General features: G+C 36.1%; 1 protein-coding gene across 1 annotated transcript in view; it reads left to right on the top strand.

The window, feature by feature from the left end:
- Window positions 1-26,675, top strand: part of htt (huntingtin) — a 1,164,033-nt gene that overhangs the window by 373,784 nt on the left and 763,574 nt on the right. The window contains exons 16-17 of the mRNA XM_090393484.1: window positions 4,164-4,425; window positions 24,581-24,729. Of these exons, the coding sequence (XP_090249610.1) occupies window positions 4,164-4,425; window positions 24,581-24,729 (411 nt within the window). The remainder of the gene's footprint in view (window positions 1-4,163; window positions 4,426-24,580; window positions 24,730-26,675) is intronic.

Here is a 26,675-nt window from a genome sequence, read left to right as displayed (position 1 = left end):
TAATATTATAACAGAGTCCATTGGCACACTAGTTAAAAAGCAAGTTCCATCTTTTAAATTCTCTGCACTAAAAAAAAAAAAAGAACCTAATTAACTTTCATAACACTTTTAACAAAATTCTTTATGAACAGTGTGTGATCAAAGATCATATAGATGCCATATAAAACAGGCATATAAAACAGTAAGTGGAATGATGCTTTATCTGGCATGTTCTTGAAAATTATTCCTTTTATAGCATGCACTTACATTGTTTTAAAGAAAGTGTGTGATAAATGAAGAAAATGTATGCTGGCCTGGTTGTGTATCCACTATCCAATCAACAAGCTGTTGTTTCGAATCCCATCGTTAGCATGGATGTTTCTGTATGTCTTAGGTGGGAGATGAATTTCATCACTCATTGTGAGAACACTTCCATGCTTATATAATGGAAGTCTCAAGTGGATTGAAAAAGTTTCATTCTTGGTTTCTAGAAAAGGGTTTCCAGGCTATGTAAAAAATACAAAAAAGAAAATTTTTAAATTATTAAAAATAGAAAAAAAACCCTTAGCACATTCATGGTACTAATGCACTATAGGCTTACAACATTTTGTAATTTGGAGTCACATAAAAAAAAATGACTAAATATGTATTCCAGTAGCATTAAAAAATCTGACAAAGTAGTTGGACAAAACACCTAATAAGAAGTTCCTGATTTTGTACTGACTAAACAGAATTTTCAATATAATTTTTTTTTTTTTTTTTTTTTTTTTGTAATAACTGAAAAATTACCAATCTGAACTCTTCAATGTTTTACCTCCTTGATTACACTTCATATTTTTGATATTACAACCTAAAATGAAAACAGTAATATATATGTGTGAACAGTGTTTTGTTTATTAATGGAGATGGATATGAGATGAGTCATTGACTCCATGGGATCTTAGGATAATAATAATAATAATAAAGTCATGCCTCCATAAAATACAATGTGATGTCTTGCTTCCATGAAATCTAGCAGTAAATAAAAAATAAAAGAACTAAGACAGCCATTATATAATGCTTTCATGTTCCCATGGCAACAGTAGTTTTTTCTCATGTTGCTAAGTGATCAGTATACGATTAATTAATAGACAACTTGCTAATATCTTAACTGTTGAATATTCTTTTGAATTGGAAAAAAATAATGAATAAAATATAATTCCTTTATTACACTACACACACACTCTCTCTTTCTCTCTCTCTGCTTGGAAAGAAATTAATGAACATCCCCCATGAGCAAGGTGCATCATGTAACAAGTGTCACTTGTAATTAAGAGGGAGATGTTAAATCCTGTTTTATTTTATTCACCGGTAAAATAGCCTTTTGGCTTATTTTCTTTGAAGTGTGACGTGTTTTTAGATGGTATAAATTGGAGGATTATGTTGCTCCCAAGTGAGTGCAACTTTGTCCAAGTGAAATGGCTGCAAGAAGGAAATTGACAGAGTTTGAAAGATGCATTGTGGTAGAAATCCGTGTTGCAGGCCTATCTGTTCATCAAATTGTTGACAAATTGGGCAATTACAGGCCAACAATCAGTAATACTATACTGAGACAGAAGTGAAGGGAGTCAACTGCAAGTGCTACTTCCAGTGGACACCCTACCACACTCATCAAACATGACCATAGGGTGCCACAAAGGATAAAATGTAAATTCCACTATTAGTTGGCTGGCACATTGAATGCGGAGTTTCGGGCACTGACTGACACACAAATCTGCACAAAAAATATTCAGAACCAAGGCTCATAACATGGGTTTCCCCACATTACCCGAACCAACATGCAACATCATTTTCAGTGGTGCAAAGAGCATATATAGATGCCTAGTGAGCGTCTCTTAACAGATTGCATAACCACAACTGTAAAATTTGGCAGTGGCCATGTGATACTGTGATCCTGTTTTTCATGGTTTGGCCTCAGACTTCTGTTTATGGTTCCATGAACATTGAACTCTGATAGGTTTCTGAACAATGCAATGCTTCCTACTTTAAGGCATTTCTACAGAACTAACCATTGTGTCTTTCAGCAAGACAATTCATCATGTTATAAGGCTGCTTGTAACTGCATGGTTTTTGGACTTGAATACCATCACACTTGACTGTCCTCCACAGAGTCCTGATCTCAACCCTATTGGACATTTGTGGGATGAACTGGAATGTTGGGTGAGGTCAAGAGATGTCTGCCCCACAATAGTGCAGGACCTCATTACATACCTACAGGAAGAATGTTTCAAAATTCCTATTGATCACAATTGTACCTTGTGGAAATCATGTCCTGTAGGAGTGCTCAGTCATCACAGCAAAAGGAGGTCCTACATTTTATTAAGATAGGCATCATGACTGTTTGTTCATCACACTATGATGTCTTTCGACTTCTTTCTAAGCAGTGTGTATACACACAAAACAAAACAAATGAGTAGTGTGTGTTTAGGGAGAGGAGTAAATTTTTTTTTGTCATGTGTGATTGCTAATGATTTTCTTTCTTGTGTGTTTTGGCATATTAGGCAAGAGAAGCTTCAATGCTGATTTAGAAAGTCTATATTTAAATTTGTGTGTGTATGTGTAACATATATTTCATTTATTTGTATATTAAAACAGTGGTATTTAAAAATAGTATTACTTTATTTTTCTACTTAAGCAAAAAGTTTGATTATAACAGACAATCCTTAAACTCTAACAAAAAGTTTATTATATTATTGGATGTGGAATTATTATAGACAAAACTCACTGTAACCTACTAACGAAAAGTTCTGTAGTCCTTACAAGTTTGTCATGTAGTAGTTGACTTTATGCATAAACACACCAGACAAAAATTTAAAATTATCGAATACTGATTGAAACATGTTTCATGTACATAATTTTAAAGTTGATGAAAGTAAAAGGTCGTACATATTGATAGAGTAAAACTGCTGGAATATAATTGTGGATGTCTGAGGTGTGTGTGTTTAATGCATCTGTCGCATTCTGTACTCTGGTACAACCATCATAAAAGTGACATTACCGAGTGGCAAAAGGACGGCATTGTTTTCAGCTGAGACCATGGACATTACATGCAAGAGATGGTGAAGTTTGTTGGAGTGTCTGAATCCACAGTCTGAAGTATTCCATTTACAGTGGAAGAAGAAGTATGGAAGCTATCACCGTAGGTGGAGCAATTCTAGTAGAAGCTCTTTGATGGCAAATTGGAATCATAGGCATTTGGGATGACTAGCAATAGCTGAATGTTTCCAGACTCATCAAGAACTGTTTGAACAGTACAATGCTGGATCCAGTAAGCCAGTTTCAGAATGAACACTACAGAGAGAACTGCATGGGTTAGGCATTTTCAGTTGTGTTGTCCAGATGCAGCGTAAGTTAACAACTGTCTAGAAGAAAAATCATCTTGCTTGGACAAAACAGCATCATCACTGGCAAAGATGAATAATATGGTCTGACGAATCCAGATTCTGTTTGTGTTCTATTGAAGCTGCTCCAGGGTCATGCAGAAGGATGGAGAGCATTTAACCCCAAGTGTGTTCAAAGAGCTGTGCAAAAAAGGAGGTGGCAGCGTCATGTTTTGGGGTTGTATTTCAAGTTCTGGAGTTGGCCCATTCGTTGACATGTCCAGTTGCATGAAATCTGTGGATTATCTGACACTTTTAAATAATGAAGTATTGCCATTTGTCCAGTTTTTGGAATGAAAAGACACAAAGTGGATCCTGAGTTTCAAGATGATAACTCTCATGTCCATTGAGCTAGAATTGTGCTGGATTGGTTAGCAGAATATGAGAAAGCCTCATTTGGTTAGCTAGTTCACCTGATCTGAATGTTATTGAAAAATCTGGGACATGTTAGAAAGGACCATAAAAAAAACATCAACAACCTACAAATTTGGCAGAATTAAGGGATCTTTTAAGCATGACGTGGAATAAGCTTGATATGCATGTGATAATGAGTCATATTGACAGAATGCCAAAAAAAATCCAAGCTGTAATTAAAGCAGGTGGTGATATAACTCCATATTAAGAAATAAAGTTTGCATTCCATAATTTTTTGTCCAGTGTGTTTAGTTTAAGAATAATCTTGAATGACATTTATGTTAATATTATTATTATTATTATTATTTTTTTTTTGTATGTTTAGCAAAACTGTTTTCCTATTTTATTCAGGCTTGTCCCAAAATTATTCTTTCCAATTGACCACTCATACCATGATCCATTAATAGCCCTAACTAAGGATAAAACTAGCAGTTTTTTAGATTCTGGTTTGTATGACCAGTTTCATCACAGCCAGCCTTTAATTCATGCTATGGTCCGACCATATGATAAACAGAAAGCAACATCATATTCTGCAACCACAGAAGGTACACTATCCTGGGTAATCAGTCTCTTATCAAAAACACTGTTGACCTCAACTAATAAATATGTAATGGTGAGTATAATCTGTTTGTTTAAAATTAAAAAAAAAATCCATAAATGAACTTTGGTAATATAAATTAGATTGCTAACAAAACTTAAAATGTAGTTAACATAGAAAACATTTTTTGAAGCTGATTTTTTTTTTATTCTCTTTTAATATTTATCTCTCTTCTTCACGAAAGCAATCCAAAATGAAATTGAATTCCTAAGTAGAACTTTTGCAAGAAGTGACAAACTTTGTTGGAGTGCCTGAATCCGTATTCTTCAGTAGTGTCCATTTACAGTGGGAGAAGAACAGGAGCTAGGCAGAGCAACTGTAGTAGAAGCTCTATGATGGCATATTGAAATACTGAATATAGAACTTTTATCTTTTTAAAATGTAGTAGTGAAAATATCATAACTAAAATTCAGTGCAGATCATAACTGTTTGTTTCATTTTTAGTGTAAATGAAAATCATGACTAAAATTCACTGTAAAGCTATTGTTCAAGGAAAAAAATCCTTCATAATGCAGTTAGTTGTGCCTCTAAATGGTGGAGGCCTTCTAGTGATCATATTACTGGTCATTTTTCATTCGTATTACTGGTCAGTTTGGTTTTTATAATGTTTTGATGCAGTTAATGGGGTCTCTCCAGGCACCTCTTCACCATGAAGCACTTCTTCATGGTGAAGAGGTGCCTCACATGGAGAGAGACCTTCTAGTGATCGTATTACTGGTCATTTTATTTTATTTTATTTTTTATTTTTTTTATTTTTGTTGCTCTACTTCTCTTGAGTCTTTTTTAACTATCCTGTCTTCCAGAATATCATCACTGAGATCCAATGCTTTACTGCTATGTTTGCTGTGTAGTGCAAACTGTGGACATCCACAGATTCTGATAGTCTTGCTCTACTTTGGTCTCTGATTCATCAAAACAGGTGTGGATGGCCAGCAAGAATCAACTGGCTAGTGAGCTTGTCTGCAAGGGTGAATGGTGTTGCACTAAGTCTCTTTCATCCAGACCATGGTGCTGGTATGGCATTTGAGGTAGCCCTGGTGTTCCATTCCTTAGCGCAGTCATTGCTTGCTTTCTGGAGAGTGGGTATGTGCTTGGCTCTGGTGGGTGGGGAGCTCTGGTGCTGAGCCAACTTCCTCCTAAGAATGAATAATTTTTGATCCTTGTGTCTATCAGGGTCTTCACCAAGCCCCAACCATGTCCAGAAACCATTGGAATCTGCAACCCAATCTTCGGTGACATTTTTCCAAGTGGAAAAATTCTTCATCCAGAAGGGATTTGGCAGGATCTCCAAAATCAGTTAGGAAATTCCATTTAGGAATCATTCTTACTGAAGCAGCAACACAATCTGAAAAACTAATCTATGCAACATTTGTTGTTGGAATACTAATCACAGTCATCCCTCTTGAAATATTAAACTTTTTTAAGGATGTAACATCTTTAGAAATGGATCTTCTCTTGTTCCCAATGAGGTGATCTGCTCTGAATTAAAAGACCAAGTGACATCCATGAGAATTCTCATATGTAGGTATAGGCACCTGGTTCTTCCCAGTTATATAAACCTTACATTCAACATATCAAAATCACCAAACATCTTTGAAGGCAGGTTATCTCATCTCTGCCCAGTTAGGCCCTACATCCCAAACCATTTGTACTGTTTAAAATGCCAGAAGTATGGTCATTCTCAGACTCCTAATCATGGCTCTGCCATCTGTGACCAATGTGGCATTAAAGATCATGAGAAAACAGTGTGCAAATTACTGAAATGTCCCACTTGTGAGAGAGAGAGAGAGAGAGAGATGAGATCACCAGCCTATTCCTAAGCATGACAAAGATGGAAGGATGAAAAGGGGGGATGCAAAAAATTAGTACTGAGCAGAGCAACTCCTGTCAAGAGGTGAAGAGGCTATATACTACAAAAGCAACAACATCTAGTGGAAAACTCTCTTATAATGAAAAGGCAACTGTAAACAAAGTGCAATAGAAACTTAACTCATATGTCCATCCCAAACAAGAGGACGAGTTGTAGGAAATACAACTCGTCCAATACAACTCAATGAAAAATTGAGCAAGCTTACTGGTTCACCTTCTCTTCCTTAGGAGAATTTGATGCTCCAACAGTCAGCTCATCTTCCATCAGTGATGAGAGAGTTTATTACACAAGCTACCAGAACTGCAGTTCCTAAAACATCTAGTCCTTTTCCACTTTTCCCTAAACCATGGTAGAATACTGATTGCACACAAACCAAGAAAGTTTTTTAGAAAAAAAACTTGGAGTATCTTCCACAGATATTCCACAACAATAACAACAAAACCTCATTGTTTTCAAATGTACCTGACCAAGATGCATCTTCCATCAGAGCCAGTGGAATCCTAGATTTAGTACATACCTTCTATAACAAGAGTAACCAATAGCAAAGAAGCTTGGGATAAAATCTGAAAATGAAGTGCAGCTATACCACATACCCACTTTCCACCCTTGAACATAATAGATGTACCATTGCTGACCCAACAGCATTCTTTTACTCTTATGGATATTTTTTCCAAAATATCAGCAATATCTTCTTATCCTCTGGAGTTCCTTGCTCAAATATGCAAAGCAGAAAAACAAACAAATTCAGTTTTCTTTGAGCACTACAGAAGAATGCAACATGCCATTCACAAAACCAGAAATTAAAGCTGCTTTGCTTAAATGATACTCAACTGCTGTACCTGTTCAACAGAATTTTCTATGAGAATGTGTTTCTGGATATCTGGCAAAAGGCAATTATTATTGCCTTTCCTAAGCCAGGGATCCAAAATCCTAATAAACTATTGACCAGTTGCTCTGACTAGCTGCTTGTGTAAGATTCTGGAAAAAATGGTTAAAGTTTTGTCTTTTATTGTTTCTGGAACTTTTTCTCCAGAACATGTGACTTCTGAAAACATCACTCAACAAATGATCATTAGTACATCTGGAATCATCCATTAGGGATATCTTCCTAAAATGCAAGCACTACGTAGTATCAATTTTTTTTTATATAAAACAAACATATGATGCTGCTTGGAGATTTTGAATATTGAAAAACCTACACAACTTTGATCTCAGAGGAACCCTCCCTCTTTTTATCAAGACCTTTTATCCAATAGAATCTTCCAAGTCTGAGTGGGAACCATGCTGTTCTGGCTGTATACCCAAGAGGAGGGCATCTTGCCAGGTTCAGTTTTAAAGGTCATGCTTTTTTGCAACAAGCCTATGAATAATTCCATCCAATTGTAAGTAATGCCCTCTATGTGGACGACTTTATCATCTGTCATTCATGTAATATGAGAATTATAGAAAGACAGCTGCAGTATGCTGTTAGCCATCTTTCAAAATTGGGTACTCTTAAATGGATCAGATTTTCCCAGCAGAAACAATTTGCTTTCATTTTTCCAATACATGTGGTCTTTATACCACTCCAGAACTCAGACTAGGACAAACTTTAATTCCAATTGCACCAAAAGCCAAGTTCTTTGGGCTTATATCTGACAAGAAACTTCAATTTCTCTCTTACATATGCCAGTTGTGAGATAAGTGCTTTAAAATGACCAGTGTTTTTTGCTCTGTTTGTATCACGCATTGATTATATTTGGAACTTGATTATTGGGCCTGATTCAATGCTTCTATGAGAGAGAGCACATTGTGATTGTTGGACCTGTCTACCATCAAGCCATAAGAATTGCAGCTGGAGCATTTCAAATTTCACTGATCCCTAGTCTCTACGTCAAGTCAAATGAACCACCCTTGTTGCTTTGATTTCAGTAGTTGTCTTTTAGATGCTACCAAAATAACTCCTTCCCAGACCATCCCATGTGGCCAACTATTTTTTGCCCACAGTTTGAAAATCTGTACAACACTCACACTGCCATATTGTTCCATACCAAGGTTTGTGAACACAAGCACTCTTAGAAGCTCTACATATTAGGGTAGACTTTATAGCACAGATGCCATCAGATATACTTTGTTGTGGCATTCATATATATACCACCATGCATCTTTTATTTCTACAGGCTATTCTACTCCTAAACATTCTACTTCTCCTGTTGCCTACCAGAATATCTTTCCATAGAAAGAAATACTCTGATTTTGTGCCTGTTTACACAGATGTTCAATATCAGAGTTATAGTGGGTTCCCTTGGTTGGGTTCCCACTACATATCTACTCAGATTGCACTTGGATATAACAACTTCGCTGCTGAAATGTATGCAATATAGCTCGCCTACATAAGACTGCAAACCTATCTAAAGGTGCTAATATTATATATACAGATTCACAAACTCTCTACAGGCAATAATTCCAGATCTGCAGAAACATCTCGAGCTCTCTCTCTCTCGTATCGAGCTTGGCTTCTCTCATCTTTGAAAACTACATTTGGACATGTGCTTATGTTGGATCCCAAGCCATATTGAGATTAAGGCGGAGTTGGCCTGGTGAGCCAAGCGCTTATCACATCCTCTCCAACCAACAGGCTGCAGATTAGAATCCTGCCATGGACTTGGATATTTGTGATTATCTTTAGGTAGGAGATGAATTTTGTTATCTGATGTGAGATCACTTACTTATTGGAGGTCTGAAGTGACTTGAAAAAAGTTGTTCCATGTTTGTTCTCTAGAGCAGTCTTTTCAGAATTATGTAAATAAATAAAAATGCAAAAAAAAAATAAAATAAATAAAATAAATAATATATATATATATATATATATATATATATATATATATATATATATATATAAAATCAACCAAAAATAGAAAAAAAAAAAAAAATCCTTAACCTCTCCATGGTACAAATGCACTACAGGTTCATAGGTGGGAGCCACATATAAAAAAAAAGGAAATGAGGCCATATATACTGCATCTAGGCCAGTTCCTCTTTGAAGCTTTCACTTGTCTTCCTGTTCCTTTGTAAGACAAACTTTTATCCCAGTTGTAGTCATCGTGGAATCGAGAGTCCAACAGCAAGCTCCATGAGATCAAACGTGAAATCAAATTTTGACATAGTCTACACAAGTATTGTAAAGTGGAAGTTGTTCTTGCTCAGCTCCACATATCTCCTAGTCATCTTGAAAACTCCTTGTTGTTGAAGAGTGATGACATCCCTATTGTGAATTCTGTGGTACCAGACTAACCATCATTCACATTTTAATTCTCTTTACTTATCAGCACTCTAGTGGTTGGGTGAGTGAAGAGGTGAATCTCATCTTAACTAGTTCTCCTTCCAAATACTCTGCTCAGGTGGGACATCCTTCCTTCAGCCATTCACAACCTTGCATATTCTAGCATTACAACAATGCCAAGTAGAAAGACATAGACTTTTATTCCTCCTTTCCATTGTCAGACTACTGTTTTCATTTTTCAGATCCAGATACCTCTTGTGATCTTGTTACAGAAATAATCCATATTGAAATGGAAACTTTCATTTTTCATTCTGTTCAAATTTCCTGACTCATATCTAAACCATGGTTCTCCAAGAAGTGTACCAGGGCTCTCCAAGAAAAGCATATAGCCTTTCACAAGTGTCTTGAGACCAAAACATCAGCTTCCTGCACAGTTGCCTGCAACACTTGTAAAGCTGCAATTTAAAAAAGGGCAAATTCAACAGGGATCAATGTAGAAAACCCGCTACTTGTGCCATTGGCAGTTGTGCCTTCTGGTCCCTTGCCAAAGCTGTTGGGCATAACTTTTGTCCATTTCTGCTATCTCCATCACCATCATAACATCACCTAAAGATAAGACTGATGTCTTGGCTTCACTCTTCTTCCAGTCCCTACATAGATGACCATGGCAAATTACTTCCTATCTTGCCTAGAACATTTCTCTCATGCCCTCCTGTGAAAGATAGAAGAATCTTCTGCCAGAAAGACAGAAGAAGAAGCGTCTTGAATAACTTAGGTAGCACAAAGGCAGCCAGTTTTGTTGAAATCCCACCCATTGTGCTTAAGAGATGTGCTCCTGAACTAACACCTGCTCTCTATCATATATATACACTAAAACTGTACTCAGCTGGCATCCATCCTTCAGCATGTAAGAAAGTTCATACACAACCACTTTGTTAAAAAAAGGAGATAAATTTACCACCAAGCTATCAACCTATACCTCTCACAACAGTTTTGTCTAAAGTAATGGAGAAGGTTAACAACAGTTAACATCTTGAGAATTAATGACCACCAGTATAGATTTCACCACTCTAGATCCACAGGAGATCTCCTGGCCTACATCACACACCTTTGGACAAAGGTTTTTCTCCAAACTTTTCCATGGAAAGGCTTGAAGATAAACCTGTGCCATTGCTCTTGATATCTCCGAGGCTTTTGATAGGGTCTAGTATCAAGGGCTTCTCAACAAGTTACCATCATTTGGATTGCCTTTGTCCTTGTGTAAATGAATCGCCAGTTTTCTCTCAGATTGATCCCTACATGTAATGGTGGATGGTTCTCTCCCCAGACTTGACTGTCAATGCCAGAGTCCATGACTCTGTCATTTCACCTACCCTCTTCCTGATTTATATAAATAATCTGCTCTCATTGACTGCAAACCCTTTTCATAGTTTTTCTGATGATTGCACACACACCACTCATCCTATTCATATGACAAGCCTTGCAATGCTCAAATATTTCAAGCTTCAAGATCATCTGTAATAAGTGCCCTGAACCCTATCTCCACAGTATCCTTGACTGGAGTGAAAGCAACCTAGTAAACTTCATTGCTTTCAACATGCAGTTTTGCTTGGTATTTTTTTGTAAAAATTACCTCAGATTTTCTCCACTTACTTTTAATAATGCTCATTGAGCTCAACAATCAAGACCAAATCTCTCTTCTCAAACTGACTCTTACTCCAACCATTTCCTGGCACAATCATATCACTTCTATAGCATCATCAGCTCCTAAAAAATTTGACATCCTTTTCCACTGAAGATGGTACTTCTTTTGTGAATAGTTACTCTGTATAAATCTGGCTAAGATATGTAGATGATGTATTCTCTATTTGGCCTCAAGGCCCAGACACATTAGACTCTTTTCTCTGTCACCTCAATAGTATACATCCAAGAATCCAGTTTATGCTGGCCTGGTTGGCCAAGTGTTTAGCATGTCCACCCTCCAACCAAAAGGCTGCAGGTTCGAATCCCACCGTGGGCATGGATGTTTGTGATTGTCTGTGAAAGATACTAATGGTGGTCATGGTGGGCAGTAGATGGCGTTGGTGTAGATGATGATGGTGGTAGTTGTGGTTCATTGTAGTAATGGAGACAGAGAGTTGTAGAGTAGGTGCCCTTCCTCGATGAGTCTTTGGACTCCTAGGTGTCATGTAATAATAATTCAGCTAAACAGTGTGTAAAACTAGCTAAACAAAAGTCATGGGAGGACTTTGGCAAGAATATAGAAAATAAATATCAAGAAGGTGGCAAAATATTCTGGAGATTGTTGAAGAAGCTTAGGAATGGAGGAAAGAGTGCTGTAAAAGGAATTAGAGATGATAAAGGTGAAATGAAAACAGGAGAAAAAGATATCCTTGAAGTATGGAGTAATTACTTTGAAAAACTGCTAAATGAAACAAGCAGTGATGACAGCACAGTGATAAAAAACACTGACCAGGCATGCAGTCAGGAATACATATCCATACTTGAAGTAGAAAAAGCCATCAAAGGCTTGAAATGTGGAAAGGCAGCAGGAGTAGATGATATTCGACCAGAAATGCTGAAGTATGGTGGTATAAGAGTCTTACAGTGGCTGCACTGCATAGTTCAGAAAGCCTGGACAGAGGGACGAATTCCCGATGATTGGAGTAGAGCTCTCATAGTACCCATATATAAAAAGGGAAATAAAACTGAATGTGAGAATTACAGAGGTATTTCCCTACTGGGTGTTCCTGGCAAGATCTATGCAAGTATACTTGAGAAACGGTTGAGAAGAATTGTGGAAGAAAAGCTTGGTGAAGAACAAGCTGGATTCAGGCCAAATAGAGGCTGTCAGGATCAGATCTTCACTTTACGACAAATAGTCGAGAAAGCATGGGAATATAACAAAGATCTGTATTTAAGTTTTGTCGATTTGGAAAAGGCATATGACAAGGTGCCAAGAGAGAAGCTATTCAATATGCTGCAGTTATATGGTGTCAATGGGGCATTATATCAAGCAATACTTAGTCTTTATTTGAGTTGTGAGTCTGCAGTTAGAATTGAAGGAAGTACAGGAAGATGGTTTAATGTTAAATCTGGTGTGAGACAAGGATGTACGTTATCCCCTCTGTTATTCATTATCTATATGGATCACATTATGAAGGAATGTGGTATTAAACCTGATATCAAAATTGGAGATGTTAATGTCAGCTCTTTGCTTTATGCGGATGATGTTATACTTCTAAATAAATCCGCTACAAGTCTGCAAGATTCTCTGACTAAATTGAATAGCTGTTGTAATAGATATGGTATGAAGGTCAGCAATAAAAAGACAAAGACAATGAAAATAGGCAGAATCATTGAAAATGTCAACTGTGTTGTGAATGGAAAACCTGTGGAACAAGTAAAACATTTCAGCTACTTAGGCACAATTTTTACTGAAGATGGTAAACTAAATATAGAAATAGACAACAGAATCAGCAAAGCTGGTATCGTGGGAAGTCAATTGAATAAATTCATATGGAATAAGAAAGAAATTAGTCGGAACACTAAATTAGCTGTATACAAGACTGTGTTCAAACCAATTTTAACTTATGGATCTGAGAGCTGGGTCAGAAGTAAAACACTTGACCAAAGACTAGAGACCGCAGATATGAGAGTCCTGAGAAAGATTAGAGGCGTGAACAGATGGCATCAATGGCAATATCATATTAAAAACGAGGATATTAGGAAAGAACTTGACATTGTCAGCATCCAGGAATGCGTTAGCAGAGCTAATCTCAGATGGTATGGTCACTTAAATAGAATGGGAGAGGAAAGATTAGCTAAACAAGTGTTCTCTGCCAGGTTGGCAGGAAAACGACCCAGAGGAAGACCAAGATATAGGTGGATTGATACGGTACAAAGTGCCTTAGACGATAGAAATATAAGATCTGATAATGTTGGAGTCTTGACAAGTAACAGACTGATTTGGAGGAAAATTGTAGATAGGAAGTTAGTAATGATGTAATTTTTTCATGTAGTACTGTCATATCCTGTACACCCCTTGAGGGTACATGGCAGGAATTTGATGATGATGATGATGATGATGATGATCCAAAATCCAATAACATTGGTATACTGGTGTCATGTTTGGGGTGGTGCACCTAAGACCTTCCTAAAAATTCTGCATGCTATTCAGAAAAGGGCAATCCAGTTGATTTAATGACACCTCATACAGTAGATGCCACTGATGCTACATGCCACAAATTGTCAAAATGGCTGGCAAACTCTCTTACCCCCTCTACCCATTTTAAAACCTCAGCTGAAAATCTAACTTTAAATAATACAGATATATTGGTAAACTTTGAAATCACCTCACTGTTCTCCAATATTCCCTTGAATGACACGTTAACACTCTTAAAAAAAACATTTTTTCTTCTGATATTGTACATCTCTTTTCCTTTGTCATCAATTCCGGTTATTTTTATTTTATTTATTTTATTATATTTTTTTGGAGGAACAAAATTTACATACAGATAGAAGGAACTGCTATAAGTTCCCCCGTCTAACCTCCCCTTGCCAATTTTTACATTGAAAACTTTGAAAAATGAGTCATAGACTCAGCTCCCCTCAAACCTTCTATCTGGCTGAGACATGTAGATGATGTATTCTCTGTTTGGCTTCAAGGCCCAGACACATTAGACTCCTTTCTCTGTCACCTCAGTAGTACACATCCAAGTATCCACTTTAATGAAAAAGGAAAATAACAATAGTTTATCCTTCCTAGACATCTTAGTGACATGCCTTCTGAATGGTAACCTCTCCTTCACCATATATAGAAAACCAACTCACACAGGCAGATACATTCACAAATTTTCCCATCACCTGTCCTAATAATATGGAATCATTAAAACTCTAAAGCCTACAATCTTTGTTCCAGCAAAACTTCTCTTTCAACAGAACTCAGCCATATACATAGCACCTTCCTATCCAGTGGCTACAGTGCTTACAGAATTAAAAATAATCAACCTTCCCCCAATCCTTGGCCACCCCTTCAGAAGAATTTCAGAAATGCCATCACCATTCCCTATGTCCAGGGTACATCAGAAAAATAGCTAGGTCTTTAAAAAAGTACAACCTCCGCACAACTAGCTTTTAAGTTTCAGCGGAAACTTGCTACCCTTATCTGTTCTACCAAAGATCAGCTCCCTGCTCTCAGTGCCTGGAGTATATAAAGTACCCTGTTCCTGCAAGTTGGTGTACTTTAGACAGACAGGTAAATCAGCCACTATCTGTTAAGATGAACACCAAACTTACATCTCACGACTATGATCAATCTGGTCTTGCAGGCCATATATTGGATATCACTCACAGGATCTTCTGGAAGGAAATCACCATGCTCTATCACAGTAAATTTAGAAAAGAAAGACTATTTTTGGAATCTGCAGTAGCACTTAGAAATCAACCAAATTTAAACAAGTACTGGTGCAAAATCTTCCAAAAATTTGGGAAACATTGATCGTCAGAGATCCCAGTGAGCCCTCTATGTCTATGCCCATAGAGGGCTTACTACCTAGATAGGACTTTAGAGTCATCATAACCACATATTTCTTTGAGTATTGTTTCTTTTGTTCCTTTGTATGTGTTACAAGTGTTATTTGTACTCCCTCTACTCCTGACTCTACTTTTTACTTGTACTCTTTTTACTTTTTAGTTATACTCTACTCTTGAGCCTGCCCACACAAGTCATTTCTTTCTTATAGTTTCTTCTACCTTAGGTGTGTGGGAAAAAAAAAAATCAAATGCCTTCATTTCATTAATGCGTACAGTTACTATTTTAGTCATACTCATAATCCATCTGAATCCTATTCACTCAGGCAGATTTTATCAGATTCATCAAGTGCTTTGTTGTTTTTAACTTTTTATAGAACATCAATATTTATTACTTGATATAGATCATGTAAATATTGTATATATTAATTTTATTATAGAACATTCTTATTGTATATATAGGCTTTCAGTACTTGGTTGTATCTGTTTTTTTATGAACTTCTTTACACTTTCTTTTTTACACCTTTTTACACTTGTTTGTGTGTACACTTTTCTACATTTGTTTTTTATGCACTCATTTCTATACTTGTTTTCATGCTGTTCCTTTATTTATTTATTTATTTACTAAGTAATTATTACCTTGTGCACTGCTGTGATTTGTATTGGTGCAGCATGACCTCAGCTGTCCTTGAACCACTAAACCCTTAACCAAACCAAATCAAGCAGTTCAAAGGGCTTTACAAGACTGAAGTATAGCATCTGACAATATCTCTATTAGAATAGAGTTACACATAATCACTGTTGAATACTTAATAAACTAAGACTAGTTAAAGTACAGATATTTTGGAACATATTGTGAACCATTGTTCAGTGTATTACAGTTGGAAATTAAAAAAAAAAAAAAAATTAAGGTGCATGGAGAATAGAATCTTTCCTTGTATGCGATTGCAAGCTTGCTAGATCATAATAGTATTATTTGATAAAAAAAAAAAAAAAAAAAAAAAAAAAAAAAAAGGGGGTGCTTAAGGGTCAAAGCTGTATAACTGAGAGGAGACCTCCACATAGCCTTTAAAGGAATGCGGAGAACCGACCAGGGCTTCTGACCTAATGTCCAATCCTCACCTTCTCGTGGTGCACCCTGTTGGGTATCTACTTTGATACTGAACGAACGAGGATGGGCTGGCAATTTGGGATTTAGCCGACCAAATTGTATTCTTATTGGTTAAACCAAAATAAAAAATGATGGTACAACATGACAAAATTTCATGCCGGCTGGGGCGTCGCCCGGTTAAACAAGGCCCCCGTTGTTTTCGCCAGGGAACCAGGGCGAACAGCGAAAAGTCAGCTACTGGAACAAATCTGAAAACAAACCCCAACTCAACATCACCAGAGTTAAAGATCGGTACTATCAACGTAAGAAGCCTGAATGGCAAAGAAATGGAGCTAGCTGAGGAATTAGATAAGTACCAGATCGACATAATAGGGGTGACTGAAACAAAAAAGACCAAAACTGGTGAGATCTTTCTGAGCAATAAATACAAAATGTTATATTCAGGCAATGACAATCAAGGAAAAGAAGGAGTAGCCATAGTATTCAACACAAAATACGAGGCTAATCTTCTTGAATGGCAGGCAGTCTCAAGTAGAGTAATGTGGGCAAATATGAGAATGGGGAACTGGACAATGAGACTTATTTGTGCCTATGGTCCCACAGAAGGTTCTACTAAGGTAGAAGTGGAGGAATTTTTTGAGGCTTTAGAAAAAGCAACTGACACAATGAAAAAGGAAAAGTTGGTCCTTGTTGGGGATCTAAATAGTAGAGTAGGAAATGATTGTGAGACATACAAAAATATTTTGGGAAAATTTGGAGAAAAGAGCAAAGCTAATAATAATGGCAAATATCTGTTGGATTTCTGCTCAGGACATGGACTAGTTATTACTAACACCATGTTCCAACATAAAAATGTGCACAAATTCACATGGAGAGAAGAGGCTAGGAATAAGAAAAGTCTCATTGACTATGTTATTGTTGATAGTGATGTTTTCTCCCTGGTGCAGGACACCAGAGTGTACAGAGGATTTGAAATTGGAAGTGATCACTATTTAGTCTTGAGCAGGATAAAATTGAATTTCATATTGAAAAGAATAACATGTAAGAAAGTTTTAAAGCGAATAAAAGTTGAGCAGCTCTCAGATGTGAACTGTAGACTAAAATACAGAAATATTATTGAAAAGAAAATGAAAGAGTTTGAGAACAGGAATCAAACCTTGGAGATTCAGTGGCAAACTCTGAAGGAAACATTGATTGATTCTGCCAGAGAGGCATGTGGTGAGGTTGTGTGCAAGGATAAAAAAATCAGAACTCCCTGGTGGACACAGGAAGTTAAAGAGGCAGTGAAGGAAAAGAAGAAAGCATATCAAAAGTTCCTGGCAAATAAGTCAGCTTTTACTCTTACAGAATACAGAGACAAATGTAAGAAAGCTAAACAGTGTGTAAAACTAGCTAAACAAAAGTCATGGGAGGACTTTGGCAAGAATATAGAAAATAAATATCAAGAAGGTGGCAAAATATTCTGGAGGTTGTTGAAGAAGCTTAGGAATGGAGGAAAGAGTGCTGTAAAAGGAATTAGAGATGATAAAGGTGAAATGAAAACAGGAGAAAAAGATATCCTTGAAGTATGGAGTAATTACTTTGAAAAACTGCTAAATGAAACAAGCAGTGATGACAGCACAGTGATAAAAAACACTGACCAGGCATGCAGTCAGGAATACATATCCATACTTGAAGTAGAAAAAGCCATCAAAGGCTTGAAATGTGGAAAGGCAGCAGGAGTAGATGATATTCGACCAGAAATGATGAAGTATGGTGGTATAAGAGTCTTACAGTGGCTGCACTGCATAGTTCAGAAAGCCTGGACAGAGGGACGAATTCCCGATGATTGGAGTAGAGCTCTCATAGTACCCATATATAAAAAGGGAAATAAAACTGAATGTGAGAATTACAGAGGTATTTCCCTACTGAGTGTTCCTGGCAAGATCTATGCAAGTATACTTGAGAAACGGTTGAGAAGAATTGTGGAAGAAAAGCTTGGTGAAGAACAAGCTGGATTCAGGCCAAATAGAGGCTGTCAGGATCAGATCTTCACTTTACGACAAATAGTCGAGAAAGCATGGGAATATAACAAAGATCTGTATTTAAGTTTTGTCGATTTGGAAAAGGCATATGACAAGGTGCCAAGAGAGAAGCTATTCAATACGCTGCAGTTATATGGTGTCAATGGGGCATTATATCAAGCAATACTTAGTCTTTATTTGAGTTGTGAGTCAGCAGTTAGAATTGAAGGAAGTACAGGAAGATGGTTTAATGTTAAATCTGGTGTGAGACAAGGATGTACATTATCCCCTCTGTTATTCATTATCTATATGGATCACATTATGAAGGAAAGTGGTATTAAACCTGATATCAAAATTGGAGATGTTAATGTCAGCTCTTTGCTTTATGCGGATGATGTTATAGTTCTAAATAAATCCGCTACAAGTCTGCAAGATTCTCTGACTAAATTGAATAGCTGTTGTAATAGATATGGTATGAAGGTCAGCAATAAAAAGACAAAGACAATGAAAATAGGCAGAATCATTGAAAATGTCAACTGTGTTGTGAATGGAGAACCGGTGGAACAAGTAAAACATTTCAGCTACTTAGGCACAATTTTTACTGAAGATGGTAAACTAAATATAGAAATAGACAACAGAATCAGCAAAGCTGGTATGGTGGGAAGTCAATTGAATAAATTCATATGGAATAAGAAAGAAATTAGTCGGAACACTAAATTAGCTGTATACAAGACTGTGTTCAAACCAATTTTAACTTATGGATCTGAAAGCTGGGTCAGAAGTAAAACACTTGACCAAAGACTAGAGACCGCAGATATGAGAGTCCTGAGAAAGATTAGAGGCGTGAACAGATGGCATCAATGGCAATATCATATTAAAAATGAGGATATTAGGAAAGAACTTGACATTGTCAGCATCCAGGAATGCGTTAGCAGAGCTAATCTCAGATGGTATGGTCACTTAAATAGAATGGGAGAGGAAAGATTAGCAAAACAAGTGTTCTCTGCCAGGTTGGCAGGAAAACGACCCAGAGGAAGACCAAGATATAGGTGGATTGATACGGTACAAAGTGCCTTAGACGATAGAAATATAAGATCTGATAATGTTGGAGTCTTGACAAGTAACAGACTGATTTGGAGGAAAATTGTGGATAGGAAGTTAGTAATGATGTAATTTTTTCATGTAGTACTGTCATATCCTGTACACCCCTTGAGGGTACATGGCAGGAATTTGATGATGATGATGATGATGATGATAAAAAAAAAAAAATACTATTAGAATTAAATGAAGTGTGTGTGTGCATAGGAGTGGGGGAAAAATAATTATTTAATATTTAAGCTGTGTGGTTCTTGATAATAATGAAAAGGTGAATTTTATGGCTGTGATTAGGGTAATGTAGAAGGACCTCAGCACTTTCTTTAATTTTGTATTTATGGTAACATAAGTATCTAATTTAGTAGCATTCAAAGGATCCTGTAGCTAGGAGTAGTAATCTCGTTGATGGAAGGTTTTTTCCACTTGGCTATGCTACCAATTAAAAATTTGGTTTAATCCTTTATCCAAGTGTAAGCAAACAAAGTTTGCGCCTGAAGTATTTTCAGGACTGGGGCAACTCATGGTAAAGGTGGTATAAGTTCTCATCACTTGCCTTAGTATCTCCCATAATGGAAAGCACATCTCCTTGCAGACATGTATAATGTTATGCATTAAGGGAAGGGCCACTACCCAGACTGGGTAGTGGCCCTTCCCTTATATATAGTTGTGGTTACACACTTTTACCAGACTGTGTGACCACAACACAGCTTTCCAAGCTTCCATCCCACCACTGTAGATGATGTTGCATGTTGGTTCAGGTAATGTGTGGCTTGCATTGTGGTCCTACCATGGAAATCCATGTTGTGAACCTCAATTCTCAATGTTTTTGCAGATTGGTGTTCTAGTCAATGCCCGGAACTGTTTGGGGAACAGCATGGTTTTGTGAAGGGTAGATCATGCCTCACTAACTTGCTCACGTTTTATAACACAGTGACGACTGAGATGGATAAGGGTAATGGGTTTACAGTCATACTGCTGGACCTTGCTAAGGTCTTTGACAGGATACCACATGGAATTCTAATCAGCAAACTGCAACATATGGGGATGGATATAGGGTTGGTGAGATGGATAGGAGGGTGGTTGACAGAGATATCAGAGAGTAGTTTATTCAGGAGTAGATTCCAAAAGACAGCCTGTGACTAGTGGTGTGCCACAGGGTTCTATTCTTGGACCACTACTATTTAATTTGTTCATTAATGATATCGGAAAGGATCTGAGAGAACTATTCATTTGTTTGCTGATGATGCAAAGTTGGGTAGAACAATAGTGAATGCACATGATGTCAAAATTTTGCAAGATGATTTGGATAGATTGGGGACTAGGCTAAGAAGAATGGATGTGGGAAAGTGTAAGGTTATGCATTTTGGGGTGAAAAGATTAGCAGCAGTATACCACATTGGTGGAACTGTACTCCAGGAGATTAACAAAGCCAGGGATTTTGGGGATGTTGGTGGATAGGGAGTTGAAGTTTAGGGCGCTAGTTGCAAATGTGGCTAAATCAGCTCATCGAATCACTTGGTTACTGAAGAATACTTTGACGAGCAGAGACAAGCAAGTTATTGTTCCTCCCCATCAGAGTTTCTTCCTAATGGGGAGGAGGTAGAGAGGATCCAGAGGCAAGTGACCAAGATGAAGCAGGCCTATGAAATGAATCTTATGAGAACAGGTTGAAGATTTATGGGTTGCAGATATTGGTTGATAGGTGGAAGAGGGGTGATATGATTGAGACATTCAAATTACTGAAGGGTTTCTATAAGATTAATTCAGAGGATATTTTTCAGAACAGGTCTGGTGGTGGGAGGACTAGCGGGCCATCCATGGAAACTGAGCAAGAGTGTGGTTAGAAAAGGTGTTAGAATTAGGTTTTTTGCATGGAGAGTGGTGAATGAGTGGAATAAGTTGCCAGAGTCTATTGTGGGTTCCATGACTGTGAGTGGGTTCAAGGCAGGGTATGATAGATACTGTGGAAAGCTGAATAGTTGTTGACATGATGTTTATGGCTTCCCTTGATGAGTCTAAGGATTGGAGTTGCCCATAATAAGAATAATAATGTTTTTCTTTTCTGTATGAAATTCATTTTATTCCTGCTCAAAACTAATGATTGATGATTACTTTCTATTTCAAATTTCCTGAACTAGTGTGATGATTTCAGTATGATGCCAACTCGTTGAATATGTTAATGATACCAACAATAACTTACTTTTTTTTGTGTGTTTGTTGGAACCTGTATTAGTCCAACAGAAATCCAGCATGTACATATCATTAGCATTATTCTTTTCTCAAAATCCCAACATAGTTCTGCATATCTGGTATTGACTTACTGCTCTGTTGTTTAGATCTCTAATAAGGATCAATTTTTGCATTTGTTAGCTGTTTTCCCTAATAACATGAAAAATTCTCCCATTTCTTAATATCTAAATATTCAAACATATCAAGTAAATGAAGTTATTCTATTTTATCAAGGACTGAATTTTCTCTCTCTCTCCTACTGTGGAATATATAGACAAACTCGTGCATAAACAGCAAAATTGTTCTGCAAGTGTTTGCTATTTGTGTTATATTACATAGCCTTACGACCCTCTATGTGAGATACTAGTCTGCCTTCTTTAATTGTGCAACATTTAATAATATTTTTGATAAGGACAAAACCAAAACATATATTTAAAGTTTTGTCATGTGAGTAGATAAAAGCTAAAAATTATGTTAATATGATGTCAGTGGTTGGATGCCTGATGTATCTTGAAAAAGTTCCATGTTGGATCTCTAAAGGCAGGGTATGCAGTACCATTATGTGACAGATTTACAAACTCTCATGGATTGGGATTCACATAAAAAAGTAACCATCATGTATGACTTAGTACTAATTAAAGAGAGAACTAATTAAGAGAAGAAAAAGAAGTGAAAGAAAAAGAAGAAAAGAGAACTAATTAACTTCAATGGCAATAAAGCTCAAACTTAAAATTTTTTTCTCTCTTTGCCCAGTTCTTATATATGATGATACCTTTTTTTTTACATAAACAAGAGCAGATTTCTCTTAGAATAATAATTTGTCATATATTCTCTTAGTATCCAAAAAGAAATAGGTTTTCTTTTTTAAGTCCAGGTATTATTTTATTTCTGAGTAATGGGAAAATTTGGGATTTGTAGCATACACACTCACAGTTTGGGTAATGTTGTCCTTACTCTTAAATATTTTCAAATATTATAGGTTAATTCACATTCCCCTTTCCTCAATCTCCCATTTTCTCTCTCAGTACTCACTCCATTCCCTGTTATAGAGATACTTAGTTTCTACTACTTATCTAGGTGGTTTTTTCTATAGATAATTTGTGGTCATTGTTCATCTGAATCAATTTTGCTGCAGACTTCCCATAAAATCTTCTTCCCATAAAACAGACTCACCTGAGAACAGGTGAACAGACCATTTGACAGACATAATACACATATACCTTGTGGCTTTTGTTATCTTGTCAATAATCTAACTTCCAACAGTATCCAAAACAGGCATCTGTAATTCAGCACAAGTCTAGAACATTTACAGATGCCTGTTTTGGATGGTTTTGGGAAGCTAAACCAACCTACCTCATCATTGGATGGTTTAGCTTCCCAAACTTTTTTATCTTTTTGCTTTGTGCAACCCACAGGGCCGTTCGCCAGATTTGCCATTCCCTGAGGCAAACAATTAAATATCATCCCTGATGGATTATAAGACAAAAATATAAGAAAATCTCCAATTGCTATTTTGTTTTTATTACAAGAGAAACATTAATGCGAAACAATTACATAATATTAATTAATGTTTGCTCTATGGGGATATCGCACAATAAAACTGTTTATAAGCTCTTCTAAATTTAAATTATAAGCTATGTGCACCTCTATCGATATAGTTGCTAGACCAACCAATCCTTCTTGGGCCATTGCTGTTCGCAAATAATTTTTAATCAGTTTAAGCTTGGAAAAACTTCTTTCTGCACTTGCTATGCTAACAGGAATTGTTAGCATAGCACCACCGCCTACCGCAGTATGGCTGAACGAGCTTCCTTATTAAGCTGCACCGTGAGGCAGGCTACCTCTATGCTACATCCTGTCTACGGTATTAGCAACCCACCATTAGTATTTCTCTAAAATTATATATAACTTGCATGATTCAAGCACATGTATGTTTCTTCTTTTTCATCCTATTTTTTATTTATTTTTTCATACACAATGCTGGATTGCATACAAAGGTTAAGTTAGTTTTGGGTGAAGGTTATAGATCTTTGCCATCACTGTTCATTAGATTTTTTTTACTCCAGCAAAACAGATTAAATGGCTTGAGAACACATTTGACTGACATAATGTGTTGATGCATTTTGGTGTTATCTGTCCCTACAACAGTTTCCAACAGTGAACCAAACTGGTACGGTATAGGTTTTTCATGATCTTTTGATGCAGGATTGGCTCATTATTATGCAGAATGTAGTGTATGTGTGCACAAGCTCATACATAGACAGATCAGTGACTGGGAGATGTAGAAATGACATAACAGTATGACGGTTAAGCTGTTCTTTTATTTTTGTACAAATACACAAATATGACTTGCCATCTGAGAGTCATTTGCTTCATCTAACTCATATTCAGGCAAGAAGGAATCGCCTAAATAAGTAAGTGAAAAAATTAAAAAAGAAAAAATGGTACTGTAGAACTTGAAATTTTTTTTCACTTGGTTGTACTGGTTATACTATAAATTATAGAAGCCAAGAAATTATATTCTTGGTTTCATCCTTTATCCAAGTGTAAGCAAATAAAGTTTGCTTACACTTGATGCCCTTCCCATAATTCATAGCATTATGCATGTCTATAAGGATATGTGCCTAGCATTATGGGATACTACTAAGGCAATTGATGTGAAGTCATTAGATTGTATATATAAGTAGCCCGGTCATCAAGTTATTTCATGCACAAACTTTGTTTGCTTACACTTGGATAAAGGATGAAACCAATAATATAATTTCTTAACATCTTTACTTTATGATACTGTAGATTGGCAAGTGCAGGGTAGGGAATAGATTTTCCTAGTTAAAAAAAAATTAAATATATAAATAAATAAAGTTGCTACTCTGATGTATTTTACTATTCAGTGACTGCATTTTTATTTTTTGAATTACTCCAGTGTCTTTAACTTGGCTTATAAATGTTACTAGGACTGAATTTATTGCTTAGAGGTTATGTGAAAATAATGTCCAAAGTCCTTAATGTTTTTAACTTTTTCAGTTTGACTCAGTTTCTTTCTACAAATTACTAATTTTATTTTTAAGTACGGTTGCTGTCAAACACTTTGTCTTCTGGCTGAGGAGTATCTAGTAACAGTGTTTTTGCAGTCATGGAATATAACATATGGTGAAGGAAAATTGATTACCAAGCCATCTCAACAAAGTATATTCAGACAACAAAGTTTTGGTACCAGGTAAACACTATTTCTTCAATAAATAGGACTTTTATATATATGTAATGGTGTCAAAACAATGAAAATATCTCTCTTATGAATTGTTTAAAGTCATATATAACCATTACAAAGATGTAATAGTTATACATTACATGTATAACTATTACGTATAAGTTATTATATATATAAAGTAATTATAAAAATGTGTTATACAGTGACATTTCAAATCTCACTATAACAAACTTTAAGGAACCAAAGGAATAATTATATTGGGTGGTTATTATAATACATTTCCCTTAGAATATCAAGATGTTTCTGTAATTTCTTGTAAAAGAGTAAGTTCATTATAATGGAGTTTAAAATAGTAACAGCTAGCTATGCAATTGTTATGTATACTGTAATTATCATGGGGCATTGTTTGCATATTTAAATTAAAGAAAGTACAAGTGACAAGTAAGTATAGTGTGAAAATTTTCATTGTATGTTTCTTTTGGTATATTCCCAACTAAAGTACAAAGGAAATAAAGTGTTTCCTTTCCTTCTCTATGACAAGCAAAAATGGGGGAGAAAAACCATGTTCATATGTTATATTGCTCTTATATATAGAGAGAGAGACCACACACACACACATACACTCATGTTAATAGAAAACCGCATCGTCCACTGTAAACATGTTTATTTAGTAATTAAATTTGAATGCCTATTTGAAAAGGGATAATAATACAATGCTTATTACAAATAATGAAGAAGTAATATTACATTTTTATTTTTGAATAATATTTGGCTCTTTTTAGTACACGATGTAACATAATTAGGAAATGACAACAAATTTGACAAATTTGCAAATATTTCAAAATGGTGTGGATAGTGATATTTTTACTGGAAACAAAAATACCAGTATCAAAATTTAGTTCAACTACACAGTTTTACTAACATTCAAAGCTAAAAATTCACTTTTTGCTGTTTAGTACTGGATCCTCCTTTTGCCTTTATTACAGCTTGGCATCGGTGGTGCATTAACAAATCAATTTCCTGATTTACTAAAATAAAGATCCAAAAGGCTTCACTTTGGTGATACAAAATTATAAAAATCAAGTGGATATTAAATCCAGCATTATTTCAAAGCCGAATACAGAAACCATAAAAGTTTTGTATGAAATTTGACAGAGAGCTTACAGGAATACACTCACTTTTATAAGAAACTTTTATAGTTTCTGTATTCGGCTTTGAAATAATGCTGGATTTAATATCCACTTGATTTTTACAATTTCTTGATGAATGCAACTGTCACTTCATGGTTCCATACCATTATAATGGCTTCTTAGAGCTCCTGAAGTGTTTTTGGCTTATTCTTGTGTATCTCAGTCTCCCTTTGGTACCACAAATTCTCAATGGGGTTCAGATCTAGGCTGTTTCCTGGCCATGGTAGTCTCTGAATCAAGTGTTCATTGAGCCACTTATTAACCTGCAACAAAAATTAAAGTACTGAACTCAATTTGTATGTACTTACACTTTTTGCTCTATGACAAGGAACAGTGTCATCCTGAAAGATGAAGTTCATCATTACAGCGAAGTGATCTCTAATAGTAGGCAGCAATTCTTCTAAAATTTTCTGGTACACATGTGCATTCACTGAACCTTTTATGAAATGCAAGTTGCCAAAACCATGATACAACATGCAGCCCCAGATCATCTGACTGGCTGAGAATTTGATTGTTGACACTAGACAGTCAGGGTTGAATTTTTTCCCTGATCATCTTCAAACTGTCTGTCTGCCATTGGCGACTTACAGGTTAAACTTTTTCTTGTAAAAAAAAATTACACTTTTCCACTGATCAGGGGTCTATTTGGCATGCTCTTTGCTCCATTTTAATCAAGCCAATCTCATTATTTTTGGTTAACAAGAGCTTCTTTTTAGGGCACTGTAGCTGTCATCCCTGTCAAAGTAGTCTTCTCCTGACAGTTAC

The sequence above is a fragment of the Typopeltis vanoorti genome, chromosome 5, assembly GCF_054136105.1.
Source record: "Typopeltis vanoorti isolate ZY-2024b chromosome 5, IOZ_Tvanoo_1.0, whole genome shotgun sequence".
In the NCBI taxonomy this organism is placed as follows: domain Eukaryota; kingdom Metazoa; phylum Arthropoda; class Arachnida; order Uropygi; family Thelyphonidae; genus Typopeltis; species Typopeltis vanoorti.
The sequence above is the reverse complement of the archived record's forward strand: the minus strand, read 5'-3'. Positions and strand labels throughout refer to the sequence as shown.